We start from the raw sequence: 20017 nt of genomic DNA on the forward strand, positions 1-20017 counted from the left end.
GCGAAGTCACTAGCCATGTGAAGTCAATGGCCAAGTCACTGTCCATGTAACTGACAAAGTAACTGGACAAGTAAAGTCGCTGACCAAGTCACTGTCCATGTAACTGCGGAAGTCACTGGCCAACGAGTTGGGCAAGTGAAGTCACTGGGCAAGTCATTGGCCATGTGATTTTTAAATAACCAACATCACAATCTATGTTACTTACACAATTCATTCTTTGCAGAGTATACTTCTGGGATGGAAGACAGTATGGAGCACAGGTTTCAAGACAGGATTTAAAAGACATGATCATGGACGAACCGATAGCAAGCAATTGCATCGAATGTTATGGAATTCTCTTGACTGATCAGCTGTTGGAGAAAGAATCACAAGACTTGGATGTCCCAACTTTTATGAATCTCTTATGCTGGGTAAGTAGTGGAACGATTATCAATCTACAATCAAAGCAAATAATTCTTAATTGATAATAACTTGTCTTCTTTTTTTCTTACAAACAGAATTCTGCAGAAAATTTGACGGTGTATTATGTACATCTGTACCTCTGCGAACCACTGTTCCAGAATCTGGCAAGATCCAACTATATATTCTTCCCAATCTCACATGAATCAGGATTTCATCATACACTGCTCATTTTTGACAAGGAATTAAATGAATGGTACCACTGTGATTCAAAAAGACCGAAAAAACCATCAACTGGAAAATCCTTTCAAAATGTCCAAAAAATGGTATGGAACACTTTCGTCATACTAATTTCATATATTTAATTTAAGCAGAAAGCATATTATTGATTATGTTGCGATGTTGGAAATGCAGGTTGACATGGTCGAACTTTGGATGACAGCAGTAAAACAACAAGCAGATGACATGCTGGAACAGGGATGCAGAATGAAATTTGATGAAAAGAACAGTTCAGAAGAAGAACTGAAAATGATAGAAGTTCCATTGACTGAAACCGAGAGAGAAAGCATAAAGTGGATCAAGGATAACTATAAACAAAAAATGGCAGTGACAGAACTCAAAGACAACCCTCAGCAAGGAAAAGATTCGTAAGTACACAGCTCTTTAAAAATGTCAATATAATCATTATAAAGTTCAAATTCATTTACTTCAATTTTTATATGATGAACAGATTGGATTGCGGACTTTTTGTAATGTACACAATGGAGATAATTTCGAAAAAAAGGAAAGTTCCAAAGAAGCTCGCAAAGGATGATATTTTGAATTTTAGAGCTCATGTTGTAAAGTCATTTGCAGAAAGTAGGCACAGCTGGAACTCAAAACATAATGAAGTGTAGAAATTTGTTTAGGCAATAGGATAGGTTATATAGTTTTTTCGAATTGATTCATCATATATATCCATTCATTTGTTCAATCGGAATTTCCATTTTTTAATATTTTCTTGCAGATATTGCTTCAGTATATAAAAGTTTGTTTGATATGATCTTCTGAAAAGTTTGTTTGATATTGCTTCAGTATGTAAAAGTTTGTTTGATATGATCTTCTGAAACTGAATGTCACTGGATATGGCAACCTGAATGTCATAGACCAAGTTACTGGTCAAGTAACTGTAAAAAAAATTCATGTCCTTATGAACCCTATAAAGTAACTGGCCAAGTCACTGGCAAAGTAACTGTAAAAAAATTCATGTCCTTATGAACCCTATAAAGTAACTGGCCAAGTCACTGGCAAAGTAACTGACAAAGTCACTCACTAGTAAAAGACAAGACATGTTTGGTAATCTTTTTATTTTTAAATGCAGCGTGCCGCTGCACCGCAACTGCAGCGTTCCGCTGCACGACAACAAACAAAGTTTAAGTTTCAATTAAAAATCTGTAAAAGGTAATGTCATGAGCCAAAACATAAAGCAAGTAACTGTAAAAAAAATTCATGTCCTTATGAACCCTATAAAGTAACTGGCCAAGTCACTGGTCAAGTAACTGTAAAAAAAATTCATGTCCTTATGAACCCTATAAAGTAACTGGCCAAGTCACTGGCAAAGTAACTGACAAAGTCACTCACTAGCAAAAGACAAGACATGTTTGGTAATCTTTTTATTTTTAAATGCAGCGTGCCGCTGCACCGCAACTGCAGCGTTCCGCTGCACGACAACAAACAAAGTTTAAGTTTCAATTAAAAATCTGTAAAAGGTAATGTCATGAGCCAAAACATAAAGCAAGTAACTGTAAAAAAAATTATGTCCTTATGAACCCTATAAAGTAACTGGCCAAGTCACTGGACAAGTAACTTTAAAAACTAATGCAGCATGCCAATAAATAGAACAAGTAAATGTAAAAATTGAAGTCACTGCTTATGTCACTTTCTATGTTTGAAATTACCTATCTAACCATTCAACTACAAGTAAACTGCCAGTGGCAGTTATCTAACCCGAGGGCGACTATTTCTCTTGGTTCATTTTACAATATCTTTTCACAATTTCAAAACTCAGAGAAACTTTATACGATTTTTGCCCTAAACTCAGAGAAACTGCTCAAAAATTTTCTCTCCGGCTAAAACAGAGGACAACGACTGATTTCCTCCACCGTGAACGGTGGGTAAGCAAGAGTGATTCACCGACTAAGCCCCAAGTTTTACGGTTCTTCAAATTTACCGAAAACATTTGAAAATCTGTGCTCGTCAGACAGCCGCCGGTAACTTCCTCCTCCTTTCATATAATTTCGATTTGAATAGCTTGCGTTTTGTTTGAATTAGAAAAGATATTTCAATTACATGTGGAGTCTCATCAGAGAATGAATTTGCATGCGACATTTGTTTGACTTACATGTGGAATCTGATGAGAAAATGGTGAGACTTGTTTAAATTACATGCGGAATATAATGAGAAAATGATGATTTCTGTTTGAATTACATGTGGAATTTGATGAGAAAATGAATTTCCATGTTAGTTTTGTTTGAATTACATGTGGAATTTGATGAGAAAATGAATTTCCATGTTAGTTTTGTTTGAATTACATGTGGGATGATGCGAGAAAATTTCAGCCTTTTGTCATTGTTCAATGTCTTTGTCACTGCCCATGTCGCTGCACTGGTCACTGGCTATGATCATGTAACTGGTCATGTAACTGGGCATGTAACTGTTTATGTCACTATCATAAACATGTGCATAAATATGTCACTGGTTATGTAACTATTAAAATAACTATTGAATTCTAATTTTCATAACTGTTTACAGGATTTTTTTTAAAAAGTTCGAGGAATGGACCAACTAAAAAGAAAACAAAGTGAGGAATCCGGAGAAGAACAATCTAAAGAACAAAGTCCAGAAGAAACAATTGGGGAAAAGTTGAAAGAGATAAAATGGAAGAAAATGGAAGAGAGAAAAAAGCGAAAGAAGAAAACTGAAGATGAAGAAGAATCAAGTGAAGTTGAGGAAGGAACAACTGGAGATGAAGAAGAATCTGATGAAGAACAAGTCCGGGGTAAGAAGACGAAGAAGGAAAAAAAGAAGAAAACTGGAAAGCAGAAAAGAAGAAAACTGGAAGGAACTGAAGATGAAGAAGAATCTAATGAAGAACAAGTCCGCAGTAAGAAGAAGAATAAGATTAAAAAGGAGAAAACTAAAAAGGAGAAAAGAAGAAACAGGGAAGAAAATGAAGATGAAGAAGAAGTTCGTGCCAAGAAGAAGAAGAAAATGGATAAAAGGAAGACAAAAAAAGAGAGTACAAAGAAGAAGGAAGAAACTGATGAGGAAGAAGATACAAAGGATGATGAAGAGGAAAAAGTCCCAGGGAAAAGAAAAAGATATGTAAAAGAGGGTTATGTGCAGTATCGCTGCACAATGCTTGCTTTTCTGAAAACAATTGCAGAAAACAAAAATAACTTGACTGAAGGGACTTTAGAGCTGCTGCAGAAAACACCCTTTGCAACGCTGATAGATGCATTCCATGGAGGTTCAATTAAAGAAAAGGATGCAAAGAAATCGGATGATTTAATCACACTTCTGCTACAAGCATACAACAGCGACACAGACCTTTTTGTGTTTGGGAACAGGAAATTCAGAATGTCAACAAGTGATATATCTATGATTTTAGGAGTGCCGGGATCCGGGTTATCAGTACCAAAGACCAAAGAAGGGGCATACAGATCTGAGTTCGTGACTAAATACTTTGACAAAAAGCAGAGGATCAACAAGGCGGCTGCAGAGGAAGCTTTGAAGAAGGCATTGGCAGAAACTCCAGAAACAGGGGATGAAAAAACGAAACGGGACAGAAATGTTGCCGTATTAGTACTCTTGAACCTTTTCATCAAACTCCTGTTCCCAAACTCTGGAGGAACAATATCTTGGGACTATATAAGAGTCTGTGAAGAGGTGGAAAGTCTGGGAAAATATAGCTGGGCAAAGGAAGTTGGCGACTTCCTTAAAAAATCAATTAAACGAAAGGCAAAAGAATCCCAAAACATGGCAGGTTGCGTGATATTGGTGATGGTAAATTCCCGTACCTTGTTAAAAATTTGTTTATGCATCATTTTGCTGTCCCATAATTAACTACGTATGCTGTTGTAAGTACAAAAACTAGATCAGTGTCATGTCACTGGACAGGTCACTGGACAGGTAACTGGCCAGGTCACTGTTAATGTTACTGTCAAGTTTATGTCACTGACAATGTCACTGTTTATGTATTTGCATATGTCATTGGTTATGTTTGTGATATTCATATGGCTAAGCAGCTGTTTGAAAAATAACTAACTAGTTTTCTATTTTTATTTTTTATTTTCCAAACAGTATTGGTTTTGCCACAAGACGGGAGTAGTGCCGCCAATCTCTGGAAGAGAAACCGAAAAACACGGAATAAGAAAGTGGCAATTAAAGACCCTGATAGAAAAAAAAAGGGATTTCAACACCATGGGGAAGTTGAAGGTATGTTAATTTGATGTAGATAAACTAGGTCACTGGTCTTGTCACTGGTCCTGTTAATGTCGTAGGGTTCCAACTGGTCAAGTCACTGAGCAAGTCATTGACTATGTCACTGCTCATGTTATTGTTATATTTTCATGTCACAGTGCATGTATCTTTCCATGTCTATGATTGTGTTGTTGTTTTATTTCTGTCACTGCTTATGTCACTGACAACTTTTGTAATTTTGTTTCAGAAAATCTTTGATAAAGTTAAAGAAGATGCAGAGGAAGAAGATTCTGAGTCTAATACAGACACAGAAAGTAAAGAAAAAAAGAATGATGGGCAAGAAGATAATGTTGAAAATAGAACCAGTGGAAACATTAACAATGAGAAGATGGAGAGAGATATAGGGAAGACCAATGAAGAGAAGAACGAATTACAGAGAAAGCTGGAGGGAAAGGAAGAAGAGCTAAGTGCTTTTAAAAAAGAAGTTGAGGAGAAAGAAAAGGAAATTGGCAGAATAAACGAAGAGAATGAGGATGTGTTATTGGAAAATGAGGTGCTGAAAATTGAGAAAGCCTCACTGATTAAAAGAGTGAAGGAATTGGAGGGCATAGTGATGGCACTAACTGAGAAGTATGAGTCGCCAATAGCACGGCCAGGTGATGACAACAAGTCAACTCCTCCTCCCCCACCACCTAGTTTCCCTCCACCAAAATCAAAGGCCCCTCAGGACAAGCCAACTGACACCAAGCACTCCAAAAACACAAAATCTCACTACTGCCCATTATGTAACTGCTTAAGTCACTGGCCAAGTAAAAAGAAAACTGAATGTCATTGGCCAAGTCACTAGGCAAGTTACTGTAAAACTCAAGTAACTGACCAAGTCACTGATAATGTAGCTGACCATGTAACTGACCATGTAACTTACAATGTATGTAACTGACCATGTAACTAAGCATGTAGCTGAATATGTAACTGGACAAAAAACATTAAAACTATAAGTCAATAGAGAAGTCACAGCCAAAATGATATTTCTATAATTGAAAGTGTCATTGTTAAATTCACTACTGCCCATTATGTAACTGCTTAAGTCACTGGCCAAGTAAAAAGAAAACTGAATGTCATTGGCCAAGTCACTAGGCAAGTTACTGTAAAACTCAAGTAACTGACCAAGTCACTGATAATGTAGCTGACCATGTAACTTACAATGTATGTAACTGAACATGTAACTAAGCATGTAGCTGAATATATAACTGGACAAAAAACATTAAAACTATAAGTCAATAGAGAAGTCACAGCCAAAATGATATTTCTATTTCAGTTTGCAGCGTGCCGCTGCACCGCAAAGGCAGCGTTCCGCTGCCAATTACCAAATCTATATGCAGTGATCCAACTACAAGTCATTAAACAAGTCACTGCCAAGATAACTAAAAACTAATGTCACAGGACAAGTCAATGTAAACTAATGCCAAAATGGTTATGTCACTGTACATGTAACTATTAAAAACCTGTAGACACAAAGAATACTGATGGATTTATAAAAGAAGAAAGCAGATACACTGTCTCATAGTCAAAAAAAAAATTCCAATGAGTAAGCACCTTACAAGCACTTCTTATCATTTATTGAAAAAAATGAAAAATCAAAACAAAATTTCAAACTGTATTGGAGTCACTTGCTATGTCACTTGCCATGTCACTGTTAAAGGCATGTAGGCAGAATTGAACCTATATCGGAGCTGTACAACTCTTTCTGTTGTGACCATCACATTTTCCACACCTACCACACTTGATCACCCTGGTTTTCTCGCTCCTTTTTCTGAACCTCTTCTTTCTAGGCCTTCCCGGTGGTCTTCTAGTCAAAGGCGGCTGCAATATCACCGCATCTCTACCAAAATCATGCACTTGCTTCGAAATAGAGGGAAGAGGATTAATTGGGAAAGAATAAGTTTCTCGATATTTCTCCACCTTGTACAGCTCATTGACATACAAATACGGGGAAGAACCATGTTGTTGGATCACTACAAGGGCATGGGAACATGGGAAGCCATACAGCTGCCATTCTCCACACGAAAAAAAGCGAGTTTCCAAATTTACCATGCTATTGTACTTCTGGCAGTGAACTTCATACACATAGGTATCAGACCTGCTCACTCTCCAATGCCTTCCGACTTCCAAATTCTCCTTCAGCTTCTTTTCAATCACCGGGCACAACTCAGAGAACCATTCCTCAGCATCCTGCTTCCGAGCAGCAATTGAAGCCATGGACTTCACTCTAATGCCATCATTAATATCAAGAATAGGAAGACTCTTCAAAGGCAACACCCAATTATTGAAAGACTCAGCCAAGTTATTTGTCATTTCACCAAATCTTTCGCCGTTAAAGTAAGCCATACACCAGTTCTCCTTGGGAAGATCCTCCAGAAATTGAGCAACTATGTCGCCGCCTTCACTCCTCAAGATTTCCATGTTGAACTCATACATCTCCGGTGTTCGAGAATAAGCACAACACATAAACAAGTAAGGAATCCGATCCTTGAGGTAAGAACCAGCTGGAAATTTGTCAGAAAGGTTAGCCATCAGGTGTCTAAAACAAAACCCATGTGGATTATTGGGAAACACTCTAGGGAAAGCACTAACAAGCCCAACATGACGATCAGAAATAAACGTCACCCTCCTCATAGGGTGTTTTGCAAACTCTTCAGCCAAAACCTCAAGAAAAAATCTCCAATTACTCTCATTTTCAGAATCCACAATAGCATAAGCAACTGGATACAAGCCTGAACAGAAAAACAAAATAATGTCACTGTCATGTAACTGTTAATGTCACTGACCATGTCGCTGACATAACTGCAAATTACTTGACAGTGACATGGCCAGCGACATGTCATTCAAATCACATAACATTTAGTTCATTGGACATGTAACTGTCAATGAACATGTAACTGACCATGTCATTAACTATGTAACTAACCATGTCACTTACATTACAAAAAAAAACAGAACATGGCAGGAAATAGAAAACAAGAAAAATAAAAAACTACAAATAATGAAGGAGATTCAACCTTGATTGGCATCCTTTGCCGATGCAGCAATAATCTGCCCCTTGTACTTGTTGGTAATGAATGTAGCATCAATGAAAAGAATAGGTCTACAAGATTGAAAACCCTTCATCCATGCACCATAGGTCACAAACATACGCTGAAACCTGTGTGTTTCTCGATGAAACTCAACCACTATCCTAGAGTCGGGGTTTGACTTCATAACAGACTCACTGAACCAAAGTAGCTGAGCATAAGACTCAGCTTCATCACCATGTAGGGCTGTTTTTGCCAACTCCGTACCATACCAAACTGTACGATAAGCAACATCCAAACCATAATCACTCTTGATCTCATCAGCTATATCAATTGGCTTTTTGTTTGGATTGGCACGAATCTTATCAAGCACAATAGACTTGACAACCTTGGATCCCATCATCTTACTCTTCTGCAAACGAATCACACCATGACAAGTGTGAACATTAACCAACCTTTTAATCATAAAGAAACCATTAGCCCTGCATAAATGAGCCTTCACAAGCCAATTGCAGCCTTGAGAATGTTTCTTAGAACACTGAGCAATAACACGAACCTTGTCATTTCTAACAAACTCATATGAAAAGCCAATTTCTATGGCATACTTACGCAGCTTATCCCTAAACTCAACAACCCCACCCTCAAACTTTTGGCCTTCAGAATGAATATAACTCTCCCAACCTTTCGTCATATAACTCTTCGGTGCCTCTGCCCTATAACACCCCAAATAATCATTCTCATCAAGCATGGTACTAGAATCCTCACACACTGTATTACTCACCACACTTTCACTAATAGAAGGCAAATCAGTAACAAACACTTCAACAAAATCAGAATTGTAACGAACCAAATTCCTAAAAATCATTCTCATATCAACTTCACTCTCTAGAAAACATGAAGTAGAATCCGGAGGAATAATGTACCTCAACATGAAATTGCCTTGAATCAAATCCGGAAAACGAGAGCGTATGGAATTGCATAGGTCAACAAACGACCAATTATGCAACAATGGAACTGTTGCTGCTTCACCAGAATAAATAAACTTGACAACATAGCTTGTATCCATAACAACTGCACAAGAATAAAACAAATCACTATCCATGTCACTACTAAGGAAATCAACAGAATCAACACAAACAAGTCACTGCCAAAGTAACTGTTAAAGCCTGAACAGAAGAACAATATTATAAATATAACTGACCATGTCACTACTAAGGAATCAACAGAGTTATCACTGCCAAAGTCACTATTAATGCCTGAACAGAAAAACAACATCATACTCGCAAAATAAATGATAATTCCTGAACAAAACAGCAGTATTAAAAATGTAACTGGCCATGTCACTGATAAAAAAATCACAGTATAGAACAAATATAGTACCGCAATAGCACAAAACATCATCAACAATTCAACATAGCACTGAGTCGACGAAGGAGAAGAACAAAGTAATCCAAAACGAACAATTCAACAATTTAACACAAACAACAAAAATACACTGCAAAATCCAAAAACGAACAAATTCACAGAGAGAAGGCTTACCGATCAAATCAGAGAAAACCAGAGAGAGGAAAAAATAGAGAGACTGTAACTAAGCACTGAGTCGACGAAGAAGAAGAACACAATAACGTGATCAAGACGAACACCGACGAAGCCAGAGATCCAGAAAAAGAGAAAAGAGCTGAGGAAGCTCCAAAACCACTTTCAGATCGTCGCAGAATCACAAAGAGAAATCAGAAGCTTCCGACGGAGAGGACGGCGAAGAAAGAATCTCGGAAAGAGATCTCCGATCAAATCGAATCGGAAGCTTTCTGATCAAAAGGAGAGAGAAAATTTGAGCTCCCAGATTTTGAATCGGAAGGTTATAAAGGTTTATTACCTTAGGGGCAGAATCGGAATGATAAAAATTAAAAACTGACCTTTTTTAACATGACCTCATTATTCATAAGGACTAAACTAATATTAATAACAATTCACAATGGACCTTTTTATCAAGTGGGAAACTAGGTGACCTTATTATCATTTCACTCTCTAAAGTAACATTTTCCATCATTTCCCTAATAAACTATCATCTTCGCTAAAAAAAATCTTAAAATAAGGCTTTTCCACACTCGGCCATTGTTTGCAAGTCCATAATTTCATGGGTTTTTCTAGCTCAAGAAATTAGCCCATAAATTGCTTATTCATGTCAAACATAAAATTGAAAGTATCAACCAATTATCGGCAGCACCATTAATTCAACATTTAAGATTATAGGTTGGTGATAAAAGCTAAAGCAGATTGGGTTGCCTTTGATGACATGGTAGCATCCTCAACTTCAGACTCTGTGAGACTCACCAGTAGGGTCTCCTGCTCCTGAATTGCAGCAAGTTGGAAACTTACTTTGTAGGAAGAAAACCCAATGTTCAGATCACTTGCAGCCCAATTCCTTGCACGGATTCATCAAGCTCCACAATCTTTTCCTTCTGGTAGTTTATCTTAAATGCATCTAAGATCGTCCCCAATAAAAAAGAACAAGACATAAAAAACATCGATAATTTCTTAAGAACGTAAGATCACAAAGTTAAGTCCAAGAAACTCTTCACTGCAAACCAGAAGTACTCACCAGAGGCAAAATTGAAGAGCAAGACTGTACCGATGCTGGTACCATCTCCTTCGATGAGTTCCGACTTTTGGAACCACAAATCTGAACTCTTTTGGACAAAGCATTCCAAAAGGGTTCTATCCCATGACCAACTTTGGTTTCGGTTTTAATTTCCTTAACCATCGATCTCAAATGTTGTCAACTTCTTGGGAGAGGGATGAGGACTGATATAACTGGTCATAGTTTATAGTTTATACAAATACTATTGAAGTGGCAAGAGAGCATCTTTTCCATGTACATGGACAAAGTCGCCCCCCGTTTACTTTCTATCTGCACAGTACGTCATTTACACAAGGCATGCCTGTAATTGGAGACGCACATGTGGTAAGGTCTATAATACACAATAAATTTTTTTTTTCTCGACGAACTTTAACATACACGAATTTTTTTTTTTTTTTCTTTGCAGTTCATCTCTCATCATTTTAAAGAATTAGGTTTCATTTCGAATTTTGAACTTTCCCTCAAAACTGAGAACTAAACCGTAAATTCTTGTTCTCACTTATAAGGCAAATGATAATGATATGTCACTTAATGTCTCATATGTCACATGTTGGCATGCGTGAACAAGTTTTTTTTTTTTGATCTGGGAAAAAAAGAAAAAAAAGAGAGTTGTCGATGCCTAAATACTATATGGTACAAGTACCATTGATCGGGTATTTTGCAATGTTCTGCAGCAGGAGGTTTTGTCATCAGAGATCAAAAAGGAATTTCGCTTGTTGTAGCAACTAAAAGCTTTGGGACTACCAATGTACCATTAGTTGAAGCAATGGCTCTAAGGAACAGTCTTGTACTTGCCAGACAACATGGATATACCAATATACAAGTAGAACTGTAGAAGGAGACTCAAAGTTAGTCATTGATGCTGTGAAAGGAAGAATACAACCTCCTTGGAGAATCCGCAAAATTATTCAGGATATTTGGCTTCTAGCTTCTAGTTTCAATTCCATTACTTTTAATCATGTACTTAGAGAAGCCAACTTTGTAGCTGATGCTGTAGCAAATCTAGGACATAGTTCTGTTGACGGTCTGCAATGGACCTCTTGATTTCCAAGGAGTGTTTTAGATGCACTCCACTTTGACGTTGTAAACTCTGGACGTCCTAAAAACTTCCACTTTTAATCATAGTTTTTTCGCATAAAAAAAACCATTGATCGGATATAGGACAACTATTATTATTTTGACCACTGGGTGTAAATTAATAAGGATATGGAAAATTAGCTGAGATCGATACACATGCAGAAACTTAAATGATGGTAAATCTCATTATTGAATATTGGACAAGAGCAACCTTATTGGACAGGAACAATGTTGAACACATCCTATGATTCTAATACAAGTTTCTCAAGGAGTTGAACGAAAGAAAGCACTGGCTGCATTGCTATCTCTCCCATATTAGTTTCTTCTTTTTCAGTATTATATTCCACCTTCATATCAACCAGGGTCTCCTTCTCACTGATTGCACTTAGCTGAAACGTAGTTGTCAATGAAGAAAAATCACGCAGTGTCAGTGCTGGGCCTTCTAACACTTGCAGTGCAAATCGATACTGAGACTCATCTAGTTCCACAATCTTCTCCGTCTGTTGTCTCTTGGATTTTGGATCTGAAATTTTGTAACCAAGAAACTTGCATCATGTAAAAAACATAAACCAGCTTGTTCTTTGCCATAGGGCCAAAAAGAGAACGAATTTTGAAAGAAAATTTACACTTAGCCAATTATAAACAGATCGAACATATGAGAATCGGTCGGAGTTCTCACCACGGCCAAGTTTGAAGAGCAGAACAGAATCGAGGCCACCATTTCCCTCAATCACTTCGACACTTTGCACTATATCAGGCATTATCTTTGGCATAACAGAAACTATATCCTTGGCCATAGCTCTCCACAGGGCTTCAACTCCAACACCTACTGTTCTTTGAGCCTTTGTCTCTTTGGCCATGGCTCTCACGAACACAAAAATATCTTTCGGGTGTTTTGTATCACAAGTTCTCAATACATTAATAGAGCTCAGTTGTATCCCTTTGTAAGTGTAAGGGTAGTACTTTTATTCATAAAAAAGTTCAGGAGCATATTTTTATACAAGTCCAATAGAGCTCAAGAGCATCTTTGATTCAGAAATTCCAGCAGTACTTAGTGACATTCAGACCAAACAAATATGGTGACCACGTCGTACCAACTGCAATATATCTTAATGCACATGATTGTACGAAAATTGGAAAATGTCACTCGATTGAAGCGCAAGTGCTGCTATATACAATCGCAAAAGATTAGTTACACATTAGAAAATGCTCGGATTTCTTCCCCAATCAATCCCTTTCAATATATAAATTAGTTAGCTTTTGGTTTTTAGTTTTTTTACCAGTTGAAGCTTTGTCGCAAGTTGCTTCCTTCGTTTCTTGCATAAGTTTTTTTGTTTTCTTTTTTGTTCTCTCTTTTTCTGGTTGCTGGTTCAACTATTGAGAACGAGCTCTATTCTCTCTTGACGCAGTCGGAAGTAACCTAGGTTTACAAGCAATAAACCTAAAGCAAGAATTCTAAAGTCCACCAGAGATAAATGAGAAAACTCTCAATTTTGATTGATAATATGATAAAAGATAGGTTCTGCAGCCGTTTAAGGTTGCTTATATATGAGAAAAGAAACCCTAGGGCAATTAACAATGAAACCTTAAAGCCCACGGGTAAAAACAAAACAAATCCAAAACAAACTAGAAAACCGAAAATTCTGAAAAACAGTAAATTGCAGTTTTGAGGCCCTAAATGACCCCGAAAGTCCGAAAAAGCCCGCACGTCTTGGTAAAGCGACGAATTTTGTTCCTGGAGTCGTTCCCTTTCCGGAAAGGTATAGCAATCACGATTCGGACACCAAATGCCAAATTTGCAGCAAACCGGGTTTTCCTTTGGATTGATCAAGCTGTTCTTCAATTCTTCTCGCCAACCGTTCTACATCATCTCTTAAATTTAATTATTCATTTCCCCAAAAAACATTCCTATAGAAGAACAGAAATTGCTACGTGAACCACATTTTTAGAGAAAACTCTACGGTACCGACTTGTATATCATACACATATTTACATACATGACAACAAATTTGTTGTCATTGTAGTGGTATGAGTTATTTTTTGTGCAATCTTAGTTTTGGTTGAAGTAATTACTCCATCTAGGACATTGTTACAAGTTTGTCAACAATTTTGTCGTTAACGTTGTAATTTTGATTTAATTATATGTAAATAGTGTAAAAGTTGTTTCTTTATTGTTAATGTAGTATGTTTGACCAATTAGATTGTAATTTTTATTCAGTTAGATGTAAAACTAATGTATGGTAAACATCACAATACCATAAATTGATTATCCCATTTTTAAATACTATTTAGATAGCTGATACTAAATAATGGCTGATGAAAGTTTCCGACTTATTTTATCTAAAATATAGTTCAGTTTATTCCGGAAAGTAAAAACCAACTGAAGCCCCTCGTCTCTCTCTAGGGTTTCGATAACAAGTCCCCCTTCTCCGTCCGGCGGTGTGCCCTATGGGCTCTGTCGTCGGACGGGCTGTGTTGTTTCCGCCTACGTCGGTGGAGGTAGTGGTGTCCTTAATTGCAGGGGGTTCGACCTGGGCCGCCACGAATTGAGGAAGGTGGAGGAGGAGATCGTGGTCACTGTTGGGCGGAGATCTAGTTCTGGTCGGAGTGGTTGGTTGATGAGGACGCCGTCGCTGGGTTTTGTCACCGGTTGGGTCGGGTTTTGGGTTGCTGCGAGGGCGGTGTCGAAGGGTGCTTGGCGGATCTGTGTTGGCATTATCTTTTTTTCCAGATCTGATCTAGAGATGGAGGATGTCTGGGTTGGTGGTGACCGGGTTGACAGACGGCGGCAGGTGGCGACTTTGCAGGTGGTGGTGCGACAGGTTCTGCAGCTTGTCGGCGGAGATGTACCAGAGCTGGGTTAGGCCTGGCATGTTGGCTGGGCTCTCGTTGCTTCTAGGGCTTGGGCTTGGGCTCACTACTTGGGCTCAAACCAGGCTACTATTTTCTTTATAGTTTTTATTATTTTACGTTGTTTAGTTTTATTGCACGTTTTGCGAGTAATAAGTGCCTGCATTTGTTGTGTAGGGCTAGTCGGGCCTTTTGCCTGTGTGTGCACTCAAAGTGCCTTGTCTGCTCTAGGTAGGCGGCGAGTTCCTTGCTTCGTCAAATGGTCACTACCTCCTAGTGACAGGGTGAGACTAAGTGTCGTCGGATTTATCCTCCGGCGGCATCATAGGGGAAAACTGTGCATATGGTAATTATGTTACGTTGTAATCGGGTTACATATCGAGTTATCTTTCCGTTATGTCACCGCTATTTCAAAGCAAATAGAGTCGCCAGTAGAGCGCTCTTTGCTAGTTGGTGCCTAGTTGAATACAGTTATTTGGTAGAGACTCATGATAGTATTTCAGGATGTTCTCTAGCTGCTTATTATTGTAATCAGGGGTTTAGGCCTAATGTCCCCCCTTTGTATTCAACAGTTTCATTAATCAATGCTTGAGGGCAACCGCACCAGCCCTTTATTAAAAAAAAAAAAGTTTCCGACTTACCTGATTTTCCTTGTAGCTCTAAAGTTCGAATGCCCTCTCCCAACTATAAAGTATGCATGTATTGTTAATAAGCACTACTAGTTTCACATTGCTCCAAAGTCAAGACGAGCTAATACCTTATTTTGAACCTAGAAAGTAGAAAAAGTAGGTTATCCGATCTGTTTTTATGCGCTGATTTTACCAGATTATGCCATAATTGTTCCAAATCCATCTATTATTAAACATCTGTTCTTTTGCTAGCTAGTGCTCCATCAATGAAGTATTCTAGATTAATGGGGCAAGTTGCAAGAAGGCCAGATGTGCTGAGGAGAATGATAAAGAACATAAAAGGAAGACAATACGCATCCGTCACATGCCTCTTCAGCTCTAACCCCGACCCATTCAATTCTTTGCTTGATTATAAATCATTATATCAAAGTCATACCAACAACAGCTAATCACTATCACGAGCCTCAAAGCATTGACCAAGATTTTCCCATGCATCCCGCAAAGGACTTGAGAGAGATCCTAGTCATCCTACGTATAGCCCATGTTCTTTCCAGATTCAGAATGTATTTAGAAAAAAAGATAATGCCAGAACTCCCACTTGTTAGACTCTATAAAAAGATCTACACGAAAGAGATAGGTTCAGTGAGCAATATTGAAGAAAGAAAAGATGGAGTTCTTAGCAGGTAGCAACAAAACCTTGTTGATCATTCTGCTATTCTTTGTTTCTGCCATACTACAAAGTCGAGCAGAAACTAAAGTTTGCTTCAGCAAGGGCAGTCCATGTTTTCTCAAGAAGATACAGTGCCCTGCACAATGCCCATCCTCTTCACCAACCGACCCAACAGTAACTAAGGTGTGCGTTGTCAATTGTAACTTCCCCATATGCAAAGCTGAGTGCAAAAGTAAGAACATCGAACTTTACTCGTTATTTTTTCATTTCCGCCAGCAAATTTTGTTCACTAAATAATGGGACATAGCTTTACATTCGATAGTTTTAATTTGAATTTACATTCACTTATAATCTTGTCATATCTACAAGCAGAGATATATTGACATTAATTCATACAAACATATCAGTTGGTGAATAAACATGGTGAGCCTAGTATCATTGTAAAACCATTCCTGACAAGTTACAATGTCTCTTTTTTGTTGTTGGTTATAATAGACCGCAAACCTAATTGCAACGGTCCTGGATCAGCATGCCTGGACCCTCGCTTCATCGGTGGAGACGGCATTGTCTTTTACTTCCACGGCAAGAAAAATGAGCATTTCACCTTGGTCTCCGATCCCAACCTCCAAATCAATGCCCGGTTCATTGGTCTCCGCCCTGAAGGCCGAAGCAGAGACTATACATGGATTCAAGCCCTTGGACTTCTCTTTGACTCTAACAGCTTCACACTTGAGGCCACCCCATCAGCAACATGGGATGATGAAGTTGACCACTTGAAATTCTCTTATAATGGTGAGGAGCTAATCATCCCAGGATCCGATCTCTCCGTTTGGCAATCTCAGGAATCTTCTATTAGAGTGGAAAGAACATCAACCAAGAACAGTGTCCTTGTCACTCTCCCAGAAGTTGCTGAAATTTCAGTAAATGTGGTGCCTGTGACAAAGGAAGATGATAAGATCCACAATTATCAGATACCATCAGATGACTGTTTTGCTCACCTTGAAGTGCAGTTCAGATTCTATGGCCTGTCTTCAAATGTTGAAGGAGTGCTTGGAAGGACTTACCAGCCGGATTTCAACAACCCGGCAAAGCCAGGAGTAGCCATGCCGGTAGTTGGAGGTGAACACAAGTACAAAACAAAGTCACTTGTTTCTGCTGATTGCATGGCTTGTGTGTTCACTCAGGCCGGTAATCAAAAGGATTCAAGGGTGATGGACTACAGCAAGCTGGACTGCACCGGTAATACCTTCAGTGGGAATGGAATAGTTTGCAGGAAATAATGGATTTATTGTTAAGGTTGATTGTTAAGGTTGGAGAGTCATTTGTCTTGGTTGTGAAGTATATATATACTTACAGAATAAAATCATTAAATAATGTACTCCTACAATTGTCTCTTTTTAATATCAAATGTGTATTAAGAAATTATTACAAGTCAATTAGCAGAAAAGCAAAATCCAGTTTCAATTTTGTCCACTCTCTCCGTATAGACCGTGTCATACTATTTTCTTCGCATCTTGGTGCTATTGTTAAAAACCTCCAATAAGGACTTTTTTTTTATTTTTTTATTTTTTTTAGAATAACCTCTAATAAGGTCCCTGCAGGAGGACGTCTGAAAACCGAACATAATTCTTCAATTAGTGCTTGGATGAAGATCAATGGTACGTAAAGTCATGTGTACGTACGTTGGTGTGTTATTTTGAATGTGATGGCTATTCTTATAGAAAAACTCTTATCTCCTGGGCTTTAGACTAGGATTGAACATAAGAGCTGAAAACTGTCTCGATCAGTTTAAGATTTGACCATCCAAATCCCCTCAACTGATGTTTAGAGTTTAGACTAAAAAACATGAGATTTATTCATCTCCGCACACAAATTCATGATGCCTTGCATGTCTGGTTGATGGGATTGCATAGCATGATTCGATCCCAAGTGTACTTTTGAAATATCCCTGCATGATCGATTACAACTTCCAGCTATGAATTGTTAATCAATCAATAATAATATCTGATTTGCAGAATATAAATCAAAAGATAGCTTTCGTATCATACCTATTCATTTTTTCAAATCTGCTATTTAGATATATATCTGGAGACAAGCTATGGTACTTGTGGGTATTTCATACACTCATTTACAACTATTTGAACAAAAAAATTACAATTATTTGAACCAAAATTACAACATTGAGAACAAAAGTTACGATATTCATTTACACTATTTACATATAGTTAAACAAAAATTACAACATTGACAATGAATTTGTTCAAAAGCTTGTAACAATGTCGTAAGAGGTGTAATTACCATTATTAGAACTAAGATTACAACAAAAATTACAACATTGACAACGAATTTGTTCAAAAGCTTGTAACAATGTCGTAAGAGGTGTAATTACCATTATTAGAACTAAGATTACACAAAATAAGACTCAACATTACCACTCTGACAACAAATTTGTTGTCACTTTTGTAAATGTGGGTATGAGATACCCACAAGTACACTAGAATTTCCCATATATCTGTTAGGAAAGTAACTTCCTGTATCTCGCATGTGTGGTTGAATACAATGTTTCTGTTCCAAGTTGCATCAGTAGTTCAGTACTCCGTGTAAAATTAAGTTGCCAGCTGCGTATGACTTGCGTTTTAAGTCAGCGACATTTTCTAATCTATACGCGTATCAAATATTTTCAATTTTCAACGTTCAAAGGAGATCAATGGATTATCGATACTCGTGGCATAGTTTTTGCCTGAAGTTGATTGATAGTCGTGCCTGTCTAGAAGAAGAGAAGCAAGTTAAGAGTACAAATAAGTAACCAACCCAAGATCTAGCTCAAGTGTCGAATTTTGTAAGTGCCTTCTATACTTGTTTTTTCTTGTTTACGTCATTTTAGGGTGTTTACTCTGTCAACAAACTTCCTATGTTATTTAGAGTCACGGTTTGGTGGTCAATTAATTGATACGTAGTTGTGCACAATGACCTTTGGATTTAAATTCAAGAGAGGAAAATAATGAGCATTTCAACTGCTTTATTATTATATCTAAATCCAACGGCAGTTGAGTATGACTGACCACAAAAACAACTGACCACCTGATCAAGCGGGACAGATGTACGTTGTTTAATTGCTTAGTTTGTCTGTCACATTAGGATTCAGGACATGTTGCCACTGAATTTTTATGAAAATTAATCATTTTGTTCAAGTAAATCCAGAATATGTGTCTGACCCAAACTCGAGATTACTTGCTCTAGTTGAAATAGGGTATATATATTAGAGATATTCTCGGAGAATCTTAGGAGATATCCAATCAATGTAAGATTATGTTTCCATGTACAACTCTATCTCTATGCTTGTAATCCTCTATATAAAGAGACATCTATTATCAATGAAAGCACGACTCAATTCTCTCCCAATTCAGTTTTCCTTAAACACGTTATTAGCACGAAGCCCTAACCCTGAAATCCTAAAATCGTAGCCTTCAAACCCTAGCAACCACCACAACATATATTGAAGCCCTCAATACCAGGAGTCCGAAACCGGCGGCGCCACCCACAAAACCGGTCGAAAAATGCCCGAACCGGCCACAAGAAGATAACTATGGTCTCCTGACCGATTCACAATCTTCCAGTCAGCCTTCTACCGTGAATTTCTACCATCAGAGACATCCAATACCCAGAAGCTAGGAACCGGAGAAATTATGGCCAAAACCGGCCGGAAACTTCCTGAACCGGCCGGCAGAACCTCTGCACGTTGGTGAACCGCCAGCCTCCCATCCTCCCTGCCCTGCCACGCCACCGAGCCCAGCGCAAGTGTGCGGCCCATAAAGAAATAGGGGCGAGGCCCAGAGAAGAAATAAAGAAAAAAAAAGGGAAGCAGGCCCGGGCCGAGAAAGAGAAGAAAAAAGAAAAAAGAAAAAAAGGGAAGCAGCCCACTGACGCACTGACACAGCCCAGCCCACATGTCAACCTCATATCCACCCCCGGTCAGCCACGTCAGGCGACTTTTCCAGCGACCTCCGACCAGATTTTCCTCATTACTACCGCCGGATTTGCCCTCATATGGCTAGGTCTTTTATTGTGCTCACTTTGTTCACAGTGAGGGTTACTTGTCATGTGCTTGGTAGCTTAGACCATCTAGGATTTCATTTGGTGTAAGACAGTATATGATGTATGTGCCTTCTAGCCATGGATAAGTTAATGAAATTATCTCTTTCTCAAAAAAAAAAAAAAA

The 20017-nt window shown here is 38.2% G+C and overlaps 3 protein-coding genes across 6 annotated transcripts; 1 reads left to right on the forward strand and 2 right to left on the reverse strand.

The window, feature by feature from the left end:
- Positions 1-6392: 6392 nt before the first annotated feature.
- On the reverse strand, positions 6393-10741 carry LOC133733290 (uncharacterized). Of its 4 annotated transcripts, none has more exons than XM_062160938.1 (6): positions 10534-10741; positions 10266-10416; positions 9471-9739; positions 8855-9002; positions 7920-8343; positions 6393-7634 (listed from the first exon to the last, which is right to left on the reverse strand). In XM_062160938.1, exons 4-6 carry the CDS (start codon positions 8909-8911, stop codon positions 6583-6585), a joined length of 1533 nt encoding a protein of 510 aa, XP_062016922.1. In that variant the 5' UTR covers positions 8912-9002; positions 9471-9739; positions 10266-10416; positions 10534-10741; the 3' UTR covers positions 6393-6582. The 4 variants fall into 4 exon arrangements, with proteins under 4 accessions (XP_062016922.1, XP_062016920.1, XP_062016921.1 ...); XM_062160936.1 differs by having other exon boundaries at positions 7920-8644; XM_062160937.1 differs by having other exon boundaries at positions 7920-8644; positions 10266-10741.
- Positions 10742-11806: 1065 nt separating this feature from the next.
- On the reverse strand, positions 11807-12611 carry LOC133734482 (phytohormone-binding protein-like). The gene is made up of 2 exons (XM_062162124.1): positions 12329-12611; positions 11807-12172 (listed from the first exon to the last, which is right to left on the reverse strand). Exons 1-2 carry the CDS (start codon positions 12507-12509, stop codon positions 11892-11894), a joined length of 462 nt encoding a protein of 153 aa, XP_062018108.1. The 5' UTR covers positions 12510-12611; the 3' UTR covers positions 11807-11891.
- A 3144-nt stretch (positions 12612-15755) lies between these two features.
- LOC133734488 (uncharacterized) lies at positions 15756-17262 on the forward strand. The gene is made up of 2 exons (XM_062162130.1): positions 15756-16030; positions 16294-17262. Exons 1-2 carry the CDS (start codon positions 15796-15798, stop codon positions 17076-17078), a joined length of 1020 nt encoding a protein of 339 aa, XP_062018114.1. The 5' UTR covers positions 15756-15795; the 3' UTR covers positions 17079-17262.
- The last annotated feature ends 2755 nt before the right edge of the window (positions 17263-20017 follow it).

This window comes from Rosa rugosa, chromosome 2 (genome assembly GCF_958449725.1).
Source record: "Rosa rugosa chromosome 2, drRosRugo1.1, whole genome shotgun sequence".
NCBI classification, from domain to species: domain Eukaryota; kingdom Viridiplantae; phylum Streptophyta; class Magnoliopsida; order Rosales; family Rosaceae; genus Rosa; species Rosa rugosa.